The 18,739-nt window shown below is 38.1% G+C and overlaps 1 protein-coding gene across 2 annotated transcripts in view; it reads left to right on the forward strand.

The window, feature by feature from the left end:
* The first annotated feature begins 1,994 nt into the window (after positions 1-1,994).
* The window catches only part of POC5 (POC5 centriolar protein), a 34,031-nt gene continuing 17,286 nt past the window's right edge, over positions 1,995-18,739 (forward strand). The window contains exons 1-7 of one of the 2 annotated variants that reach the window (XM_053588417.1): positions 1,995-2,298; positions 5,672-5,767; positions 8,155-8,293; positions 10,544-10,627; positions 12,951-13,156; positions 14,680-14,856; positions 17,389-17,493. In XM_053588417.1, coding sequence (XP_053444392.1) covers positions 5,684-5,767; positions 8,155-8,293; positions 10,544-10,627; positions 12,951-13,156; positions 14,680-14,856; positions 17,389-17,493 — 795 coding nt within the window. In that variant the 5' untranslated portion in view covers positions 1,995-2,298; positions 5,672-5,683. The remainder of the gene's footprint in view (positions 2,299-5,671; positions 5,768-8,154; positions 8,294-10,543; positions 10,628-12,950; positions 13,157-14,679; positions 14,857-17,388; positions 17,494-18,739) is intronic. The other variant, XM_053588427.1, reaches the window with a different exon arrangement.

Consider the following 18,739-nt stretch of genomic DNA (forward strand, 5'->3'; position numbering starts at 1 on the left):
CTAGGCTTTTAGTTATATTAGGGCAGTGTATCTGTTTTGTTCACCATTCCATCCCTAGTACCAATAAAATACTTTGCATATCATGGATGTAAAATATTTGTTAAATGAATAAATAATTATGAAAGGTTCAAGCTAGCAATCTAATTATTATGGGTCTGTGGGGGCCTTAAAATCTATCTCTCTTTAGGAATTTTGGAAAAAGAATCAGTTCTAGGCTGAGCACAGTGGCTCAGGCCTGTAATGCCAGTGCTTTGGGAGGCCAAGGCAGGAGAATTGTTTCAGGTCAGGAGTTTGAGACAAGCCTGGGCAACATAGTAAAATTCCATGTCTATAAAAAAACAAAAAAATATTAACCAAGAGTGAGTGAGTGCCCATAGTCCCAGCTACTTGGGAGGCTGAGGCAAAGAGGATCGTGTGAGCCCAGGATTTCAAGGATACAGTGAGCTATGACTGTGATATGCAGCCTGGATGACAGAGGGAGACTGTCTCTTAGAAAAAAAAAATCAGTTCGAAATTCATAACATCCGGAGCAGGTTTGGTCCCTTTCTCTCTGTAGGTTCACAGAAGAATGGGGATGGTTTACTCAACAGTTTTCTATGAAAATCTCCTCCTTCAAATAAGGCAGAAAAGAGAAAGTTGGAGACTATTGGCAAAAGGACACAGATATAGTGGATTCAGTAACAATTACAGTATATGAGGTCACCATATGGTATTTCAATTCAAAAAATACTAGAACCAAGTGTTAATCTGTATCTATTAATAGAAATGTGTCCGGGCGGCGCCTGTGGCTCAGTGAGTAGGGCGCCGGCCCCATATACCGAGGGTGGTGGGTTCAAGCCCAGCCCCGGCCAAACTGCAACAAAAAAATATCTGGGCTTTGTGGCGGGCGCCTGTACTCCCAGCTGCTTGGGAGGCTGAGGCAGGAGAATCACCTAAGCCCAGGAGTTGGAGGTTGCTTTGAGCTGTGTGACGCCACGGCACTCTACCGAGGGCAGTAAAGTGAAACTCTGTCTCTACAAAAAAAAAAAAGAAAGAAAGAAATGTGTCCATTACAAGAAGCATGAGAAAAGAGGAGAGCAAAATACAGCTTATGACAAAGAAACATCAGGTGCTTTTCTTACTTTATTCTTTGTGTAAGAGTCTGGTTCCACCAACATACACACATGCGAGACCCAGGTTTTGCCACTTCTATCTACAATAAAAGAATCCTCATCCTTCAGGCAACAACAGGGAGTGTGAAAACTCATCCAGGGAAGTTCTTTAGATACATTAACTCATTTTATCTCCCTACCACCCCGTGTGTAGGTAGTATTACCGAAGTTGGTAAAACCAGATTATAATTATGATTCAATTCTAAAGACGGTAGGTCACCGGAAGAGCCTGCCTTTAGTCAGGTCTGACACGTTTGAGATCACTAATTAAGAGCAGACCAGCAACTTACAGGGTGGTCTGCAGATCCTTGCATGAGAATCACTGACATTGTTTATTAAAAATTCAGATTTAAAAAAAAAAAAAAAAAAACTTCAGATTTTCTGGCGGCATTCAAGACCAATGGAATCAACAAGAACTGGTCAGGAATCTGGTTTTAAAAATCACCTCCAAGTGATTCTGTTGCTGGATATCTGTTGATGCAGATGATTCTTTTACAGACTAAAGCAGGACTCACGCTTAGGCTGTCTGCATTGTTCAGAGACACGCTGCCCAGACCAACTTCAACTCGGCTTCACAACCTGCAACCCAATCTGACCCAGGTGCAGAACAGAGCTGAGCACGCGCAGTATTTAGTTCTGAGCGCTGATTGGGGCTTCCCAGAACCCCACCCCCTAGGAGGAACCACCTAGCCTGGGGGCGGAGCTCTTCTGAGAACCTTAATTCCGGCCTCTCCCCGCGGCGGCCCGGAGCCCCGCCCCTAACTCTTAGACCAATCAAACGGCAGATTGCTGAAGCTGGCTGCCAATGCACAGGGCTGTCCTTAATTGCTCGCTGTAGTTTGAAACTGTCAGGTTGCTGCTGGGTAGCCGCTGTACCTGCTGGGGTTTCTGCCGCGACGCAGCTAGAAGACGCGAGTGAGAAGTCTGGGTTTGATCAGGAGCCGCGACGGTGGGTAGCGGTGCTCCGGCCGGGTCCTGCGTCCCTGGCTGGAGTAGTGGAGTGGAATTTAAAGTCCCTCGGCCCAGTTTCCGCTCCCGGGGCTCGTCTTCCCCCCGACGCGGGCGGTCTGGCTGTGGTGCGGAAAAGTCGAGACAACTTTCCCTGAGAGGCATCTGGGTATAGAGGACCGGAGGAGGGTGCGAAGCGGTAGGTTCTGGTCATTTAAATCATGGGGGGAGGAGGGGAATAATCCTGTTGAAAGCTTTATTGCTTTTTATGTAAGGTTTTTATTAGAACATGGCTGGCTAAGGAAAGTGATGGAAGAAAAGTAGCTGTTTGCTTACTGGCATCTCCTTTCTTCCTCTGCTTCTAGTCCCTGCTTTGAGGAAGGACTGGCGCGCCCCTTCTTGCATTCAGCAGGGACTAGTGAAGGGCACAGGGGATGTCAATCACCCTGCTGCCAGTTTGCACGTTATTTACTCTTTCTCTGCCTCTTGATGTTATGTGACGTTGTTTTGTAGCCTTGGCAATAGAGAAGCACACAGAAGTTTTGATCTCGTGGTTTCTGATACCTTGGGTTAAAGAAAACTGAAAATTTGGCGGACCAATGTACATCGGCCACACGTTAAGACAAGCTTTACTTTTCTCCTTTGTTTCTGAATCTAAAAACAATAAGGAAATTGCTACCATTGTAGGTTTTCAAATAAATGGTTATACTTCGTTGACATAAAGCAGGCCAGATGGAAAACAGCATGTTTTCCAAAAGTGCGATCATTGTTTTGTGTCTGCAGTGTCTATATTAACAATTTTTGAGGTCTCATCGGACTTACCAGCTCATTTATTTTTTAAATAATCAGTACTACCCCACTCCTGACTCCTGTTACCTACTGGATCTACAAACAAATCGTAAGGAAAAGGCAAATGAAAATATAAAGGGATCAAGTTACCACAGTGGTGGATTTGAAGTCAGAGGAACAGCCATTCCTGGCAGATACATGTGCTTATTTTATCCTCCGTAATTGGCTTAACTAAAGACAGTAATGCTGAGATTTAGTTTACTTAGGATGCATATACACATTGATACTCATTGAATAAAGTTGAAATTTCCTTTCTACAATCTAGCTCCAACCTACATTTCCACTCCAATGTCGCACTTTCCCCTGTATCTTTTCTACTTTAAGTTCTTCATCTCTCATTTATTTTACAGCCCACTGTGATTAAGACCTTTTCCACTTTCCACTGAAATTGTTCAAGCAAATGTCACAGCAACTTTCTGATTGCCAAAGATTCTATCAATTCTTTTCTTTGGCATCTGACTCTTCTTCCTTCTCAAAATTATTGTGATGCTGATCCTGTCATTTTATTGTTCTGACATGTCAATCTTCTTTGCTGACTCTTCCTCTCTTCCCCTTTTAAGGTTAATGGTTCTGGCTTTGCCCCTTTCTCACTCATAGTTTAGTCTGTAATTTTATTAGGATTATGATTCCCTCTGAACACATACTGGAGGGTAAAGATCCTCTTCCTAGAAAAATATGCATGTGAATTTATGATTAAAATGTCACATACAATTTGGGTGTGCGGACATCAGGATAAAAACTCTTTCTTACTCTCCTTCTTGTCGGTGATCTCAGCCATTCCCTTTTACAGCAGGTTTCAATATACTAGTGATTCCTTAAATTAGATCTCCAACCTATACCTACAAAGCAGGGCTCCAACGCTGCTTAACTCCAGGAAGCACTGTTCACAGTATAGCCATTGAGAGTGGCAGTCCTTGAAGTAGTGCATGGCACAGCTACCTGTGGCCATAGACTGCATACCTGTAGCTTTATCTCAGTGCCTTAGAGGCTACCTCACACCCAAAACATCTGATAGTGAGCTTGTTGTCTTCCCTCCCAACCTGCTCATCTTCCTACCTCACTTAGTGAGGTGCAGTAGCCATCAAGCCATCTAGTTACCCAAGCCATCAACACTTCTTTTTAACCCCTTAACTAATTATTGGTCATGATCTCTAATTCCACTGGCATGACACAACTGTCTTGTGATTATACCCTCCATGCCTTTTCCATTGCTGCTTCCCAGATTCGGGCCTCACTTCCCTCCTTGATTACTACTAGAGGAAACATTTATCTCCTGGGCTACTGTGGTTGTCTCTCAATTGATCTCTCTTCAGTATTCCAGTCCATCCTCAAATCTGCCAGAGTGATCTTTTTTAAAAATCAAGCCTGATCATGTAACTACTTTTAAAAAACATTTTAATGATTATCTAAAATAGAGACCCAGCTTTTTAATATGACAAATCATCATCTTTTGGCTTGCTGCTTGTAGCTCCTAGGCGCCGGCCACATACACGGAGCTGGCGGGTTCGAATCTAGCCCAGGCCTGCCAAACAACAACGACAATTGCAACCAAGAAATAGCCAGGTGTTGTGGTGGGTGCCTGTAGTCCCAGCTACTCGGGAGGCTGAGGCTAGAGAATCACTTAAGCCCAAGAGTTTGAGGTTGCTGTGAGCTGTGATGCCATGGTACTCTACCCAGGGCGACATAGTAACACTGTCTCCAAAAAAAAAAAAAATCATCATCTTTCATGATCTGGCTGCTCCTTACCTTTTCACTTCATCCTTAGCCAATCTTGCTATGTACCTTTTACTTCAGCCTTTCCAAATGCTTTGTGTTCCTGGCGTGTATGTCCATGCCTGTGCATCTATGCTTATGCTGCTTTACTGACTAGAATATCTTCATATCTTCTATCCATCTTTCAGGTCTCAACACCTGGGTCATACTCTCTATAAAAACTTTCTCTATCTCCTTTTCCACTTCTTTACACCAGGCAGGCCCATCCTGCAAAAAATGGCTACGCCTACCTCCCTACTTGTACCTCTGTTATTTTAGGGTCTATCAGCAAGTTATTCATTAATTGCATCATATACACGTCCGGCCCTCTCTACAGATTGTAAAATCCTTGAGAACAAGAACTTATTCATTTTATATTCCTCATCTTGGAATAGTCACTGTTTTTTTTTAAATCATTGGATTACATGTTACTAAAAGTACTTTTGGGGGTAGGGGGTTAAGATTTTCAATAAGTTTTCTTTGCATATGTTTGAATCTGTTGTTCTGTGTAAACTTGCATTTCTTAAAGGAATATCCCCAAAGGTAAGTTTCCCAAGAAGGGAATCTGCACAGATTGTTCATTCTCTCTTGGTTCATTGTCCTACATGAAAGTGCACAGCACCCAGGTTGTCAAACATTGCTCAGAATCAGCGATCACAATCTGTTTTCCTCAACAGTCCCCATTTTTTCTAAGGATCCTTTCATTCTTCTTTTCTCATGAAAAGAGCCCCCATTTCATGAAAGGTAGTAATATTTATAAACTCACTAATGTGAGATTGGCTCTTTATTTCTTCTTGCCCAGTGATTTTTGCCTCGAGGTACTCAATATGTTGAATGAATGATTTTAATGTATCACATGAAGAATGTTCATTAAGTTAGGATGCTGTTGCACGTAAATACATCTAGAAAGCATTTTATTTTATTTTAAATATCAAGGGAAAAAACTAAAGTTAGCTTCTGCTGTCTTACAGTATTTGTGCAGAATGTCATCAGAAGAGGAGAAATACTCACTTCCAGTTGCACAAAATGAGTCTGATCGAGGCAGTTCTATCTCTTCAGATCTTCAGGTAGGAAGAAATGTCCAAATTTGTCATGCTTTTTGAATTTTAAATAATAATTTAAAGGAAAACTAAGTACATTTTTCATTTGTTCATTCTACTTACAAAGAAGCCTCAGTTTACAATAATAGCAAATGTGGGGACTTAACTTTATACATTTTGGGAGTTACTTTACATCATTTTAACCTTTCAGGAAATAGTCATGAACTCATCAAATACTCTTTGTACCAACGCAGTGAGAGGAGAAGCTGGAATTTTCAAGTAACCTTTTTTCTTGAAATGTTTTTATTTTAACTGCCTCTCATGAATGCTACTTTCGCTTTTAATGCAAACCATTCAAAGTTCTAGAGCTCAAGATTCCCTTGGGTTCTACTTGCTGCGGTTTTAGTTTCTGTTGCCACAACATTCAGCACAATCTGCTGCTCAGGACCTGCACGTTGACAGATAAAATGGATTGATTGACTATAAAAGATACAGTATTTACATAAAATGTTTTAAATTTATTTGTAAATATTTTGTCATCAAAATTACAGATTCAGATTTCTAAAGTAGATTTTAAATTAGAGAATAACTACATGGTATATCTTACACATTATAGTTGTATCACTTAAGGGGGAAAGCTAGATACTGTGTTTATGCCTAAGTAAGTTGTTATTGTCACACTGTATAACAGGAGAAAAACTTTAGGAAAATATTTTATGAAACAAAAGTATTGCTTTAATTGAAATGATGGATTTTGAAATTAGGAAAATATTGGAAAAATATCTGCATGTTTACTAGGATAAAAGTAATCTGGGATCGTGACATAGATGTTTCCTTGTAGCTGTCCCTTTGATATGGTACCTCTCCCATGTAATGAGTGCTATCTTTTTAGGTAACAGTACTCTCCTGCACCCTTCACTTCTGCCTTATCCAAACTTCAGTAAAGAACTGATTAATTCATTTATATTAAATGATAAACACCTTATAAAGTCTCAGATTGTCATTTTGACAAGAGACAAAGCTTTACATTGAAGAAGAAATAAAAAACCTCTGTATACATCATTTCCATTCAAATCTTAAGGACCAGGTCTCTAGGCCACACCTAGAGAAGGCTGGGAGGAAGACTGGGAAATATAGCTAGATAGCCATTTGTCCAAGTCAAACCCTGGGTCTTTATTAGCTTAAAGGTATAAAGAGAAAATGGATGCTGCTGGACCATTTGCAGTCTCTGCACTTGAAATTTTATACATTTTATTGGTTTATTAGAAATAAATCATACATTCAGTTATTTGGGAACCAGTGACTATCTTGTATATAGCCCCAATTTATCCAACTATTTGGGAATTTCCTTTTATTATTATGACTAGAAAACTGATATGGCTCAGGAAGTATACTTTAAAATTTAAGGATATTTTCATCTATTTAATAAAGAATTATATTTTTGTCACTATAAAAAGTAAATGAAGGGTGGCGCCTGTGGCTCAGTCGGTAAGGTGCCAGCCCCATATACCGAGGGTGGCGGGTTCAAACCCGGCCCCGGCCAAACTGCAACCAAAAAATAGCCGGGCGTTGTGGCGGGCGCCTGTAGTCCCAGCTACTCAGGAGGCTGAGGCAAGAGAATCGCCTAAGCCCAGGAGTTGGAGGTTGCTGTGAGCTGTGTGAGGCCACGGCACTCTACCGAGGGCCATAAAGTGAGACTCTGTCTCTACAAAAAAAAAAAAAAAAGTAAATGAAATGTGATAGCCTACTCTAAATGATTTGTTTCTAATAGCCTTCTACTTCGGTGATAACTGTCATGTGAAATACTGACTTTATTTGCTATCAGAAAATATAAATTTAAAACTCAGACCTGTGTTAATTATCATGAAGGGGACATCACTCACAGACAGAGTTTATGTGTACTATAGCCATTGGAAGGAGATTCTGCTGATTGAATGGTCTAAAGTCTCTCTCTTTCTCTTCTGTTAGCTTTAACATACATAAGCTTCTGTATTTGCAATACCTGATATCTATTGCACATATGAGGTCAGACAATTAAGTTTGTGAACACATCCTAGAAAAAGTGCTGCACACCTCATTGTTGAATATCACTATGGTCACCTTTGAAGTCCTTCCCTTGGCCATCTGGTGACCATAATGATATTCAGCAATGAGGTAGGTAGCACTTTTTCCAGGGTGAGTTTGTGAACTTAATTGTCTGACCTCATAAGTATCTGTGTTAAATATTTAAGTAAAGGTTGAAACTCAGCCCAAGTCACTCTCTACGTTGACAGTACTTTGCCATGTATAATGCACTGTGACAAGCATGTGACTCTTTTATGGTAATTAAATTTCTGAAAAACAAAAAATCCAGTAGTTGAATATATTATAATATTGTAACTTATAATAAATTATCGATTCTTGGCTTCTTGTAGGAAGAGTATGAAGAACTACTTCGTTACGCTATAGTAACTCCAAATATTGAATCCAGTGCTTCACAGTCGTCGCATCCTAAGGGAGAAGCGGTGCCAGATGTTAGAGCTCCTGCTGCAATTGATATTCTTCATAAACAAGGTTAGGGATATTTTTAAAGATATCTCTTAATTTAAGGTGTTATTGAATTTATTAGTAATAATGGACTTATGATTATGAAAATGCCTTTCCAGATCAGTGAGTCTTCTTAATCATTAGTGTGTAGCATTGTCATCTGGGAGAACTTTTTGCATTTTCATGTTATTCCCAACTCTTACATAAGCAGCTGGATTTTTATGTGGATGTCATTTTGTCTCTTACTTCAGTGAAAAGTAATAAAGCAACACCATAGCAATGTGGTCTCTTAGAGGAGTAAGGTGTACCTTAGTACCCTGTTTCCCCGAAAATAAGACATCCTCCAAAAATAAGACCTACTTACAGGAAAGATAAGACGTCCCCTGAAAATAAGACCTAGCGCATCTTTGGGAGCACACCTTAAGATAAGACACTGTCTTATTTTAGGGGAAACAGGGTACTTCTTCCAATGATCTTATGCCAAGCTTATCTTGAATGCTAAATGCCTAAGCCCCAAATTCAAGATGGTCCAGAGGTGGCATCCCTTAAGGTACTCCATGAACCACACACTAATACTTTGTCAGCAGTATTTATATGGTCATGGAAGACTGTTGCTTACTTTAAGTGTTCTTTGAAAGGGCACAGAGAGCCTTCCTAAAAAAGCCTGGATGATGAACAGTTATCACACTGTAGACGTAACTCTAAGAATCCCTGCCCTTGAAGGCACATCCCACACCTATTCAGAGTCAGAGGCTACTGGGTTTCTGGCAGATAACAGCCCTCGAGTCTGTTCTTTACCCTCTGTAGACATGGATTTTTCATTGTCCCTTAGTCTTTGGTCCACTGCATTGGAACAATAAATAAAACCATAGGAATAGAACCTTCAAACTATATTATTTTTCTAACAGTGGAACATTCTAACACAAAATTTTCTATCCATATTTTACTGATCTGTGAACCTTGGAGTTATTCATTCTACATCAGTGAACTTGATCATGTTTTGATTATACCGTGTGCCTCAGAGTCATTACTACTGAGAACTCAAAGTGTGCTGTGTACTCTCTAATAAATTTAAATAGGCAAGTAAGCATTATAACCCTATATTCCTGTGCCCTTAAGGGGATTATGAGAAACCTGTTTCCTTTCCCATTACCAACAATACTACTGTACTGTTGTTCCCAGTGATACAACACAGGGGGCCTTTTCTTGCTCTAACCCTTCAACATTTTAAGGTAATCATTTGGGGTTTAAGAATATAGCTCTTTTCTTCCATATAAGGTAGTATTTATTTTATGCTCTGCCTTTTCCAGAAAACAATATGAGATTAAAATGTACAACATGCCTTGAGCTTAGATATCCTTTGGACATCCTGATTCACAAATGGCCATTGTTAGGTTGGACTATGTAAATTTAACATCACACATTCTCTGTATTCTTGGTATTACAGTTGCTTAGTATAAGGCCAAGATGTATTGAAGCTGGTAAAGTATATATAGGCTTTTAACATAGCCATTCTTGTGAAGTTTTTCCCAGTTTCCTTTTTATCATTTATTAACTAAAGTTTCCTGAAATAGAAGCAAAGAAGTCCTTATTTGGAGAGCCCAGTGCCACTTTAGTTTGATTACAGGTAGAGAAAAGCAGCAGGCCTCCAAAAATAGCCAGGGTCATAAGATAGCGAGTCCTTTTCTGCTTTCTAATGTCACTCACCACTTACTCTTCTGTGAATTGAACGCTATGGTTGACTGAATTACCTTTCACCCATATTTGGTGTGTGAGGTGGATTTTATCGGTGATAGTATAAGTCTCATTCTAGTCTGAGGTTCCTTTTCTTTCTTCTTGTTCTTTGTCTTTGTGTTCCTCTGTCCCCAGCATGTTGTGTTGTATTTTTTTTTTTTTTTTGAGACAGTCTCACTGTTTTGCCCTCAGTAGAGTGCCGTGGCGTCACAGCTGACAGCAACCTCCAACTCTTGGGCCTAAGTGATTCTCTTGCCTCAGCCTCCCAAGTAGCTGGGACTACAGGCACCTGCCACAAAGCCCCGCTATTTTTTGTTGCACTTGTCATTGTCGTTCAGCAGGCCTGTGCCAGGTTCAAACCTGCCAGCCTCCGTATATGTGGCCAGCACACTAACCACTGAGCTACAGGCACCAAGCCAGCATGTTGTATTTTGTTTGTTCTAAAATCTTATGTATTGCTACCTTCTTAAATTAGGTTTGTGTGATTAAGCATTTCATTTAAAAGTAGTTCGGTTTAATTTTTTAAAGTTTTCCTTTTGGCAGGAGAGAGCTGTGTACTAAGAGAAATTCCAGTGGAAGTTGGAAAAGGATCTGATTTCAATATTTCAGGTCATTCCAAGACAGACGGTATGACTTTTCCTTAGCTTGTCACACATTTTGTGGTTTGCTGAATATTCTTCATGTAGTAAGAGGAATAATTTTGGCATTTTACTTATTGGCAGGATTTTAAAATGCTATTGTTGCCAATTTGATAACATTTGAAATAATTTTATATGAATCCAGAATAGTGTAACTATGACAGACAGGTTAATGAATTATAGTATATGTGGTATCCTTTTTTAAAATTGCTAAGTAAAGGGGCAAGTACTTTAAAGGTTTAATGAGATATTAGATAGTTTGGTCAATTTAAATGTGTTTATAAACCAGTGCCCCTTTTCCCAACTTTTAGGCATTTGTGTACTGATGTACCAATTTTCGATTTTCATCCTATCTTTGTACCACCTGTTCTATCATTTAGTGTTTTTTGTTAAATATGTCCACTTTTTAGGTTAAGTTCGTCTAAAAATGAAACTTTATATTAGTCATCACAGAATATAAAATTAAACTAATATACACTTGTTGCAAATAGAAAGTAATGATAAAAATAAATACAATAAAAACAAAGATACTAAATTCTGCTTAAGTACTGCTGGTCATGTTGTGTTCAACCTGATGCCTGAGTTGTCTTTGTTGGAAGGAAAGATTGACAGGTGCTAAAGAAGTTTCAAAAGCGTTCTAGAATCAGATTGAGACTTTTTCCTTTACATGGTCAAAATAATAAAAATGTAATTGTTTTCTTACTTATGTGATTCAGTGTTACTTAATGTGGGAACCCGCAAGCCACCATTTAGGAAATGCCTCTGTCCTTCTGTTTCCCTATTTATGAATAAAAATCTTTGGCAACAGAATCTCTGATGGCCCTTCCAAGTTCTTAAGTTATATGTTTCTATTTTTTTAAGGTGAATATATGTGTTAACTTCTTTAAATTAAAAGGCAGAGCCTACAACTTTTCTTTGTGAGTGTGGATCTAGTTGGCAAATCCAGTGGAAGAGAACGTTCTCGTCATTCCACCTTGTTCTTTGGGTTTCTTTTTTTGGTTTGTTTTGGTTTTTTGAGACAGAGTCTCACTCTGTTCCCTAGGATCATGAGCCTAACTCCCAGCAACCTCGAGCTCCTAGGTTCAAGTGATTCGCTTGCCTCAACCTCTCAAGTAGCTGGGACTATAGGCACCCACCACAGCACCCGGCTCATTTTTCTTTTGTTGGTATAGACAGTGTCCTGCATTGCTCAGGCTAGTCTCCATCTCCTGAGCTCAAGCAATCCTCCCACCGCACTCTATCAGAGTGAGCCACTGCACTATTCTTTGGGGTTCTTAACCTTCCTCAAAACATGAGGTAGTGTTTCATAGTGTGACTAGCTCAAACCCTGGTATATTTTTTATGCCAAACATATATATTAAGGAACAGTTTTCCATTTTGCAAAGAATTTTTGAAAGATTTACTTTTAGGCAACTAGTGCTATAGTAAATTTATCTTTAATGCATTCAGTAAGGAAGAAAGGAAAGTTCTTTCCTCTTCATTATTAGAATCTTCATACCAAATGTGAAATTTGTGAGAAATGATGGATAGTCTGTAACTCTGGCATAAATGTGTGATAAAATATTAACTTTTCTATTTTGTGGTTTTTAAGAGATAGACACCAGTTCTATTTGGGGCTTCGGCTCTCCCCTGTGTCCCTGTATATGAACAAGGGAGGAGTTATGTATATCTGTACATACATATTGAGAGAAGTATATATTTGTCATCTATGTGCTGAAGACTAACAGGGTATCTTACAACAGAGTTTCTGAAAATTACTAGTCTCTTTCTACTTACTGTTGAATTTTAGTAGTATTAAAACCCATCTTAGTGTTAAACATATAAAGTAACAATGACCTGCATCCAACCTTTATGACCTTGGTAAATCAACCCTTTTTGAACCTCAGTTTCTTCATGGGTAAAATGGAGATAATAATATCTATATATTTTAGGCTAGCATGTATTATGAGAGCTAATTTTTATAATGTTCTTATTACAGAAACATAGAAAGCACTTGATTCATGGTGATCTGATATGAATGCTAATAGTTTCAGCTCAGATTGGATCTGGATATATGGATCATCCTTCTTGGGGACAGAGGTTATTGGTTTGGGGGAGGGAGTAGAGTAGGGGCTATCTTAACCAGTTAGCCCTAAATCAGTAGCAATACTGAAATTAAAAATAGCCACATTAAAGTGCATCTGAGAGCCAATTTCTCTCTATTTTTCTCAGCCTCCATAGGTAGCAGACATCTTTTACTCTTCTAATATGATTCCTTACCAATTTGAGTAATTTTCAATTCAGCTTGACTGCTATAACTTTTTTTATTCTAGAGTTGTCGCCAGTGTTATCACCAAAGAAGCCTTCCCATCCAGTCATGGATTTTTTCAGTTCACATCTTCTAGTTGACTCTTCCTCACCAGCAACTAATTCTAGTCAAACAGAGCCCCAGGAAGTAGTTGTGAATGAGTTTATTCTTTCCGATGAAAATCTTCAGAAGGTGGAAAATGTACTTGATCTTTGGAGTTCAGGTCTTAAGGTATTGCAGTTGTTTGAGTATAGTTGTTTAAAAATTCAGTTTTGCTCTTGATTCTACTGTTTATTTTGTTCTTCGAATTAAAAAGTGTTTTTAAAAGATCATTTGTTTCCTGAGAAGATCAGTCCAGTGTGCTTCTTAGTCTTTAATGTACTTATGAATCACCTGGGGATACTATTACACTGCAGCTTCATACTCAATAGGTTTCTGGCAGGGCCCAAATTATGCATTTCTGTCGAGCTCCCCAGCGATGCTACTGTTCCAAAACCGTACTTTGAGTTGCCAGGCTTTAAATAGTTGCTGGAACAACGCTACATGTTCCACTGAATTTCTCAGATATTTTGAAAGGCTCAGCCTATACGAGACTGAGATATATTGAGCCTTTACCGTATCTTAGTTATGACAAATGAAAATGTCTCCTTTTGTGTGAAACATAAGATCTGATTTTAGCAGTCACTCTTATTAGCAACCACATGTATAACTGATAAATCTTTAAAAATTTATTTTTATTTTGGTGATGTTAGTGGCCTCAAAGTAAAACAAAAATTTTACAGAAGTGGCAAGTTCTTTACTATTTTTTTTAGAAAATGGAGAAAATGATAGTTTGAGAAAACTAAATAGTATTCACATACATGAAGAAATTATGGCCATGTTCTATTTATGGCATTTATATTATATTATTCTATTAAATTCTAGGAAGGATCTTTTAGCATAGGTTTTAACATTTTCCCTCTTTGGACCAAATTTCATACTTCTAATAATAGCATAAGTCCATTGGAGTAGTGTACCTCCCACCATTTAAATTGTTAGGTGTTCAGGTAACCATACCCGATATCTAGACTTTTTGCTAATAAATGCTTATTTGATATTTTTACTTAGGCCGGTCAACTTAGTTTGAAAAGATGTAGCAATTTGTTGTAAGGTGAACTTGTGATAAATGGTTTGGGGGGAAAAAGGATCAGCTCCCTGTTTTTCATAACTGCCTGTTAATATGGCTCAGCCTAGGCTGCAATCCCGTTTTTTTCCCTGATCAATCTTCATGTGGACGTTAAGTCCCTGAATAAACAAAAGGCCTTGGTGATGAGGGCTGAAATTTTTTTAGTGATAACAAGACTTTAGACAAAATTATTTAAAATCAGAAAACTTAATTTCACTGGTATGGTGAATGTGAGCAATGAAGAAATGTGACTATTGAACTTACATGTTTCTCATTAGTGTGTTCTGATTTTTTTTTTAATTTTTAATTAAATCATAACTATATATTTGTGGGGTACAATATGATGATTTGATATACAATGTGGAATGCTTAAATCAACCTGATAAACATAAGCATCACCTCACTTATCTTTTGTGGTAAGACATTTATAATCTACTCTTAGTTATTGTGAGATACACCTCTGCATTGTGCACTTGAGTGGAGCTTCCCACCAAATGCCCCCATACTTTCCCCTTCCTCTCCCGCTCACCTTTCCCTTTCCTCTCCCCTCTCCCTTGTGTTGATTGCTTGTTCTGATTTAATGTTTCAGACAAACATCATATCTGAATTAAGTAAATGGAAACTTAATTTTATTGACTGGCACCGAATGGAAATGAGAAAAGAGAAAGAGAAACATGCGGCACATTCAAAACAACTGCATAACCAGATCAATGAATTGAAGGAGCTACAAAAAGCCTTTGAAATTTCCATTGGGAGAAAAGATGAGGTCTTCTTTTCTATATCTCTTTTTAACTGAGATTCAGTAAATGTTTTGCTAGGTAATAAATTCTAAGAACTAATGATTACTGAGTGTATGCTTTGTATACATAAATCAAAACGTAAACTTGCACTCCATAAATGTATACAACTATGATTTGTCAATTTGAAATATTTTTTTAAAAGAGTATAATTGTAGGTACACTAGTTTTGACTTTCTAATGTCTTGTGTCTAACTACCCTTAAGAGAACATCAGAACCAGCTTTATCCACATTTTAAACAACCCTTTGAGCATCATTTTAAGCATCTCCAATTCTTTTTTTTCTTTATTTTGTTTTGTTTTTTGAGACAGAATCTCACGTTGTTGCTCTCAGTAGATTGCAGTGGTGTCACAGCTCATAGCAACCTCAAACTTTTGAGCTAAAGCAATTCTCTTGCCTCAGCCTCCCAAGTAGCTGGAACTACTGCCACAAAACCTAGCTATTTTTTTTTTGAGAAGGGCTTTTGCTCTTGCTCAGGCTGGTTTCAAACTCATGAGCTCAGGCAGTCCACCCACCTCAGCCTCCCAAGTGGTGGGATTACAGGTGTGAGCCACCACACCCTCCCTCCTCCCTTTTTTTTAAGCCAAATTCTCTCTCCATTGCCCAGGCTGGAGAGCAATGGCTATTTATGGGTGTGGTCACAGCATATTGCATTCTCCATCTCCTGGACTCAAGCAATCCTCCCAGCTCATCCTCCTCAGTAGCTGGGACTTTAGGTACATACTGCCACACCTGGCTTTAAGCACCCAATTCTGTCTAAAAGAGAACACCTCATTTCATTTTCTGTTAGTTCAGGTCTCTTGTTAATTTTTTGCCTCCTGATAGCTTCTTAGAACAAAGCAGATGGGCAAGAAATTGGTCTTTCCCCCACACCTAACTTCCACATCTATTTATGGATAAGAAGGTGATAGCTTTCAGAGGAGAAAGACTTGTGGCAGGCATCTCAGCTGCTTGTCTACAGAAGCAGCGTTCAAGTATTTTAATGAACTTGATAAAGTTGGGGGTTTTTGAAAAATATGGGTATCTTGGGTGGCACCTGTGGCTCAAAGGAGTAGGGTGCTGGCCCCATATGCTGGAGGTGGCAGGTTCAAACCCAGCCCTGGCCAAAAACTGCAAAAAAAAAAAAAAAAAGGGTATCTTTTGGTTTTGTGGGATATGATAGAAAATTGAATAATTTATGCAGTTTGCTTCTTTGAAACAGTGGATACTAATGTCAGTCATTTATTATCCTCAAAATTCTGTTCTAAGGGTTTTTTGAAGTATCACACAAAAAGAATATAGACATTGTATGTTCAGTTTATGTAACAGTCATATACCTCCATTCAGCTTAATAAATAGAATGTTACCAATGTCTTAGAATGTCTACCCTGTTCCCATTTTGAAATTATTTAAGGAAGAACAGAAATAAATGTCTCTTAGTAAAAGTGCCCACTTTACAAAATCTCTTTTTAATATGGCCATTTTTAGAAATATACACCACCTCCCGGCGTCGACCACCTCCTTAAGTTGACCTAATTTTCATAGACCAGATAGGCACCATATTACAGTAGACCTAGTTCCTTATGTTGCCCACCTCTGTGTGTTGACCAGCTTGCTGCAGTCCCTTGGGTGGTCAACTTACAGAGGTTCAAATGTATTTCAGTTATTCAGTTCTTTATAAGAGAATATTATCTTAACATTGAAAAGCCTTCTAGGATTTCTTAAGAACAAGAATATCACTGAAGGGCGTTGTCTGTGGCTCAGTGAGCAGGGCGCCGGCCCCGTATACCAAGGGTGGTGGGTTCAAACCCAGCCCCGGCCAAACTGCAACCAAAAAATAGCCAGGCATTGTGGCCGGCACCTGTAGTCCCAGCTACTTGGGAGGCTGAGGCAGGAGAATCACCTAAGCCCAGGAGTTGGAGGTTGCTGTGAGCTGTGTGAGGCCACGGCACTCTACTGAGGGTGATAAAGTGAAACTCTGTCTCTACAAAAAAAAAAAGAATATCACTGAAGAAGTGCATCTAAATATGACCATTTTTTTCTTTTACAAATTTGTTTAATCCAGAAAATCATGAAACAGTATTAACGAACTTCTGTATCTAAGGTAGTAAGTAGTAGGGTCTAGAAAGATATTTTAAACCTGGCACCTGCCCTCAAGTCCAGTGAATAATGGCTTTGTATGTGTCACAAAACTTTCAAATGTATAATTGTTTTTCCTGAATTAAACGTCAATAGCTATATTAATTTTAATGTACGTAAACTTTTTACTAATGATTACCAAGATATAAACATTATGATTTCTTTCCTCTTTTGTTCCCTTTCATCTGTTGACATTCAGTGTGTTCATTTGGGGAAATTTATCAGTCTTTTTAAAGGTAATAATGAGGTTAACTGGATCATGTGTCAGTATAGTAGTGATCTAAGTTATTCTTCTAGAACACTTTTTTGATGTATGAGAAAATCATTCTGCCAATTGCTGTTATTGTAACATCATAATAATTGAGTTAATTGCTGTTTACAGGTGATTTCTAGCTTGTCTCATGCCATAGCCAAGCAGAAGGAAAAGATGGAGTTGATGAGAACATTCTTCCACTGGCAAATTGGCCATATCAAATCCAAACAGGATGTAAGTATAAAAAAGAGAAGACCACTCACTGATGGATGTTAGACTCTGAACTCAAAAGGGTTTAGGGTCACGTATTAGAACTCTTGTTAAAGTCTAAGAAAGATACGTTTTCTCTAAGTATAGTTTAGAAAAACTACCTCTTAGTTTTCATAGACATAATGATATATGAGATACATACTATATATATGTACATATGCATTACACATACATACATATGTATATTATTTGCTGCTTCATAGAAGATTAATAAGGATTGCACCTAACCTAAACTATAAATGCCCTGGTAATGGAACCCTTTTAGCAACTGTGGCCTCAGATATGGAGAAAATGTATAATCCTTAACATGTGATATGCCTCCCAGATTGTCTATTGTCTCTACTTTTAAAGTGCTTGATACCTGTTCATAAAGAGGCATTACTATGTTTATACATTAAAAAGTAGTGCAAATATCTGTTGTATAGACTTGCCTGTGAGTAAAAATTAAAGAAAGCCATGTCTGTAGAGCTTTCTAAAATTATCCTTAGTTTGTAGAATATCATTTAAACATGAACATCTTTCATTTTAATTAAATAAGAGCTGAGTCAATATTTCAGAGTAAATAGTGAGCTGGAAAGACTTTGATGTACATGTATATGAGATCTCCCACAAGAAGACAGAGTACAGAGATCCACAAGTGTAGACGATGGATTTATTTTCATGTGAGCAACAATCTCTTATTTAGCTTTCAAGAGGTTAATATTTAAGGAAAAAGCTATTATGGGTTGAGTATCCCTTACTCAAAATGCTTGGGACTAGAAGTGTTTTGGATTTCAGGTTGTTTCAGATTTTGAAATATTTTCATATATAAAATACAATATTTTGAGGACAAGACCCAAGTCTAAGCACGAAATTATTTTATATTTCATATCCACCTTATACACATAGCCTGAAGGTAATTGTACATGATATTTTTTAATGATTTTGTTATTGAAACGAAGTTTGTGTTGAGTACGTATATATAGAATTTTCTACTTGTAGCATCATATCAGCACTCAAACTTTGGATTTTGGGGTTAGGATGCTCACCCTGCATTGTGGAATAGGATTTCTCCTTTAAGACTACTTCCTAGTGTTTTCATTTTTTTTATTAATCCCCATATATTAAATCTACATCAATCATATTGAAATGAGCTGTTAAAAATGAGTATGCTGTATTTTGAAAGTTATTTGTCAAATGACATAATGAGGATACATATTTATTATTAAAC

Source organism: Nycticebus coucang, chromosome 1 (assembly GCF_027406575.1).
Source record: "Nycticebus coucang isolate mNycCou1 chromosome 1, mNycCou1.pri, whole genome shotgun sequence".
Lineage (NCBI taxonomy): Eukaryota > Metazoa > Chordata > Mammalia > Primates > Lorisidae > Nycticebus > Nycticebus coucang.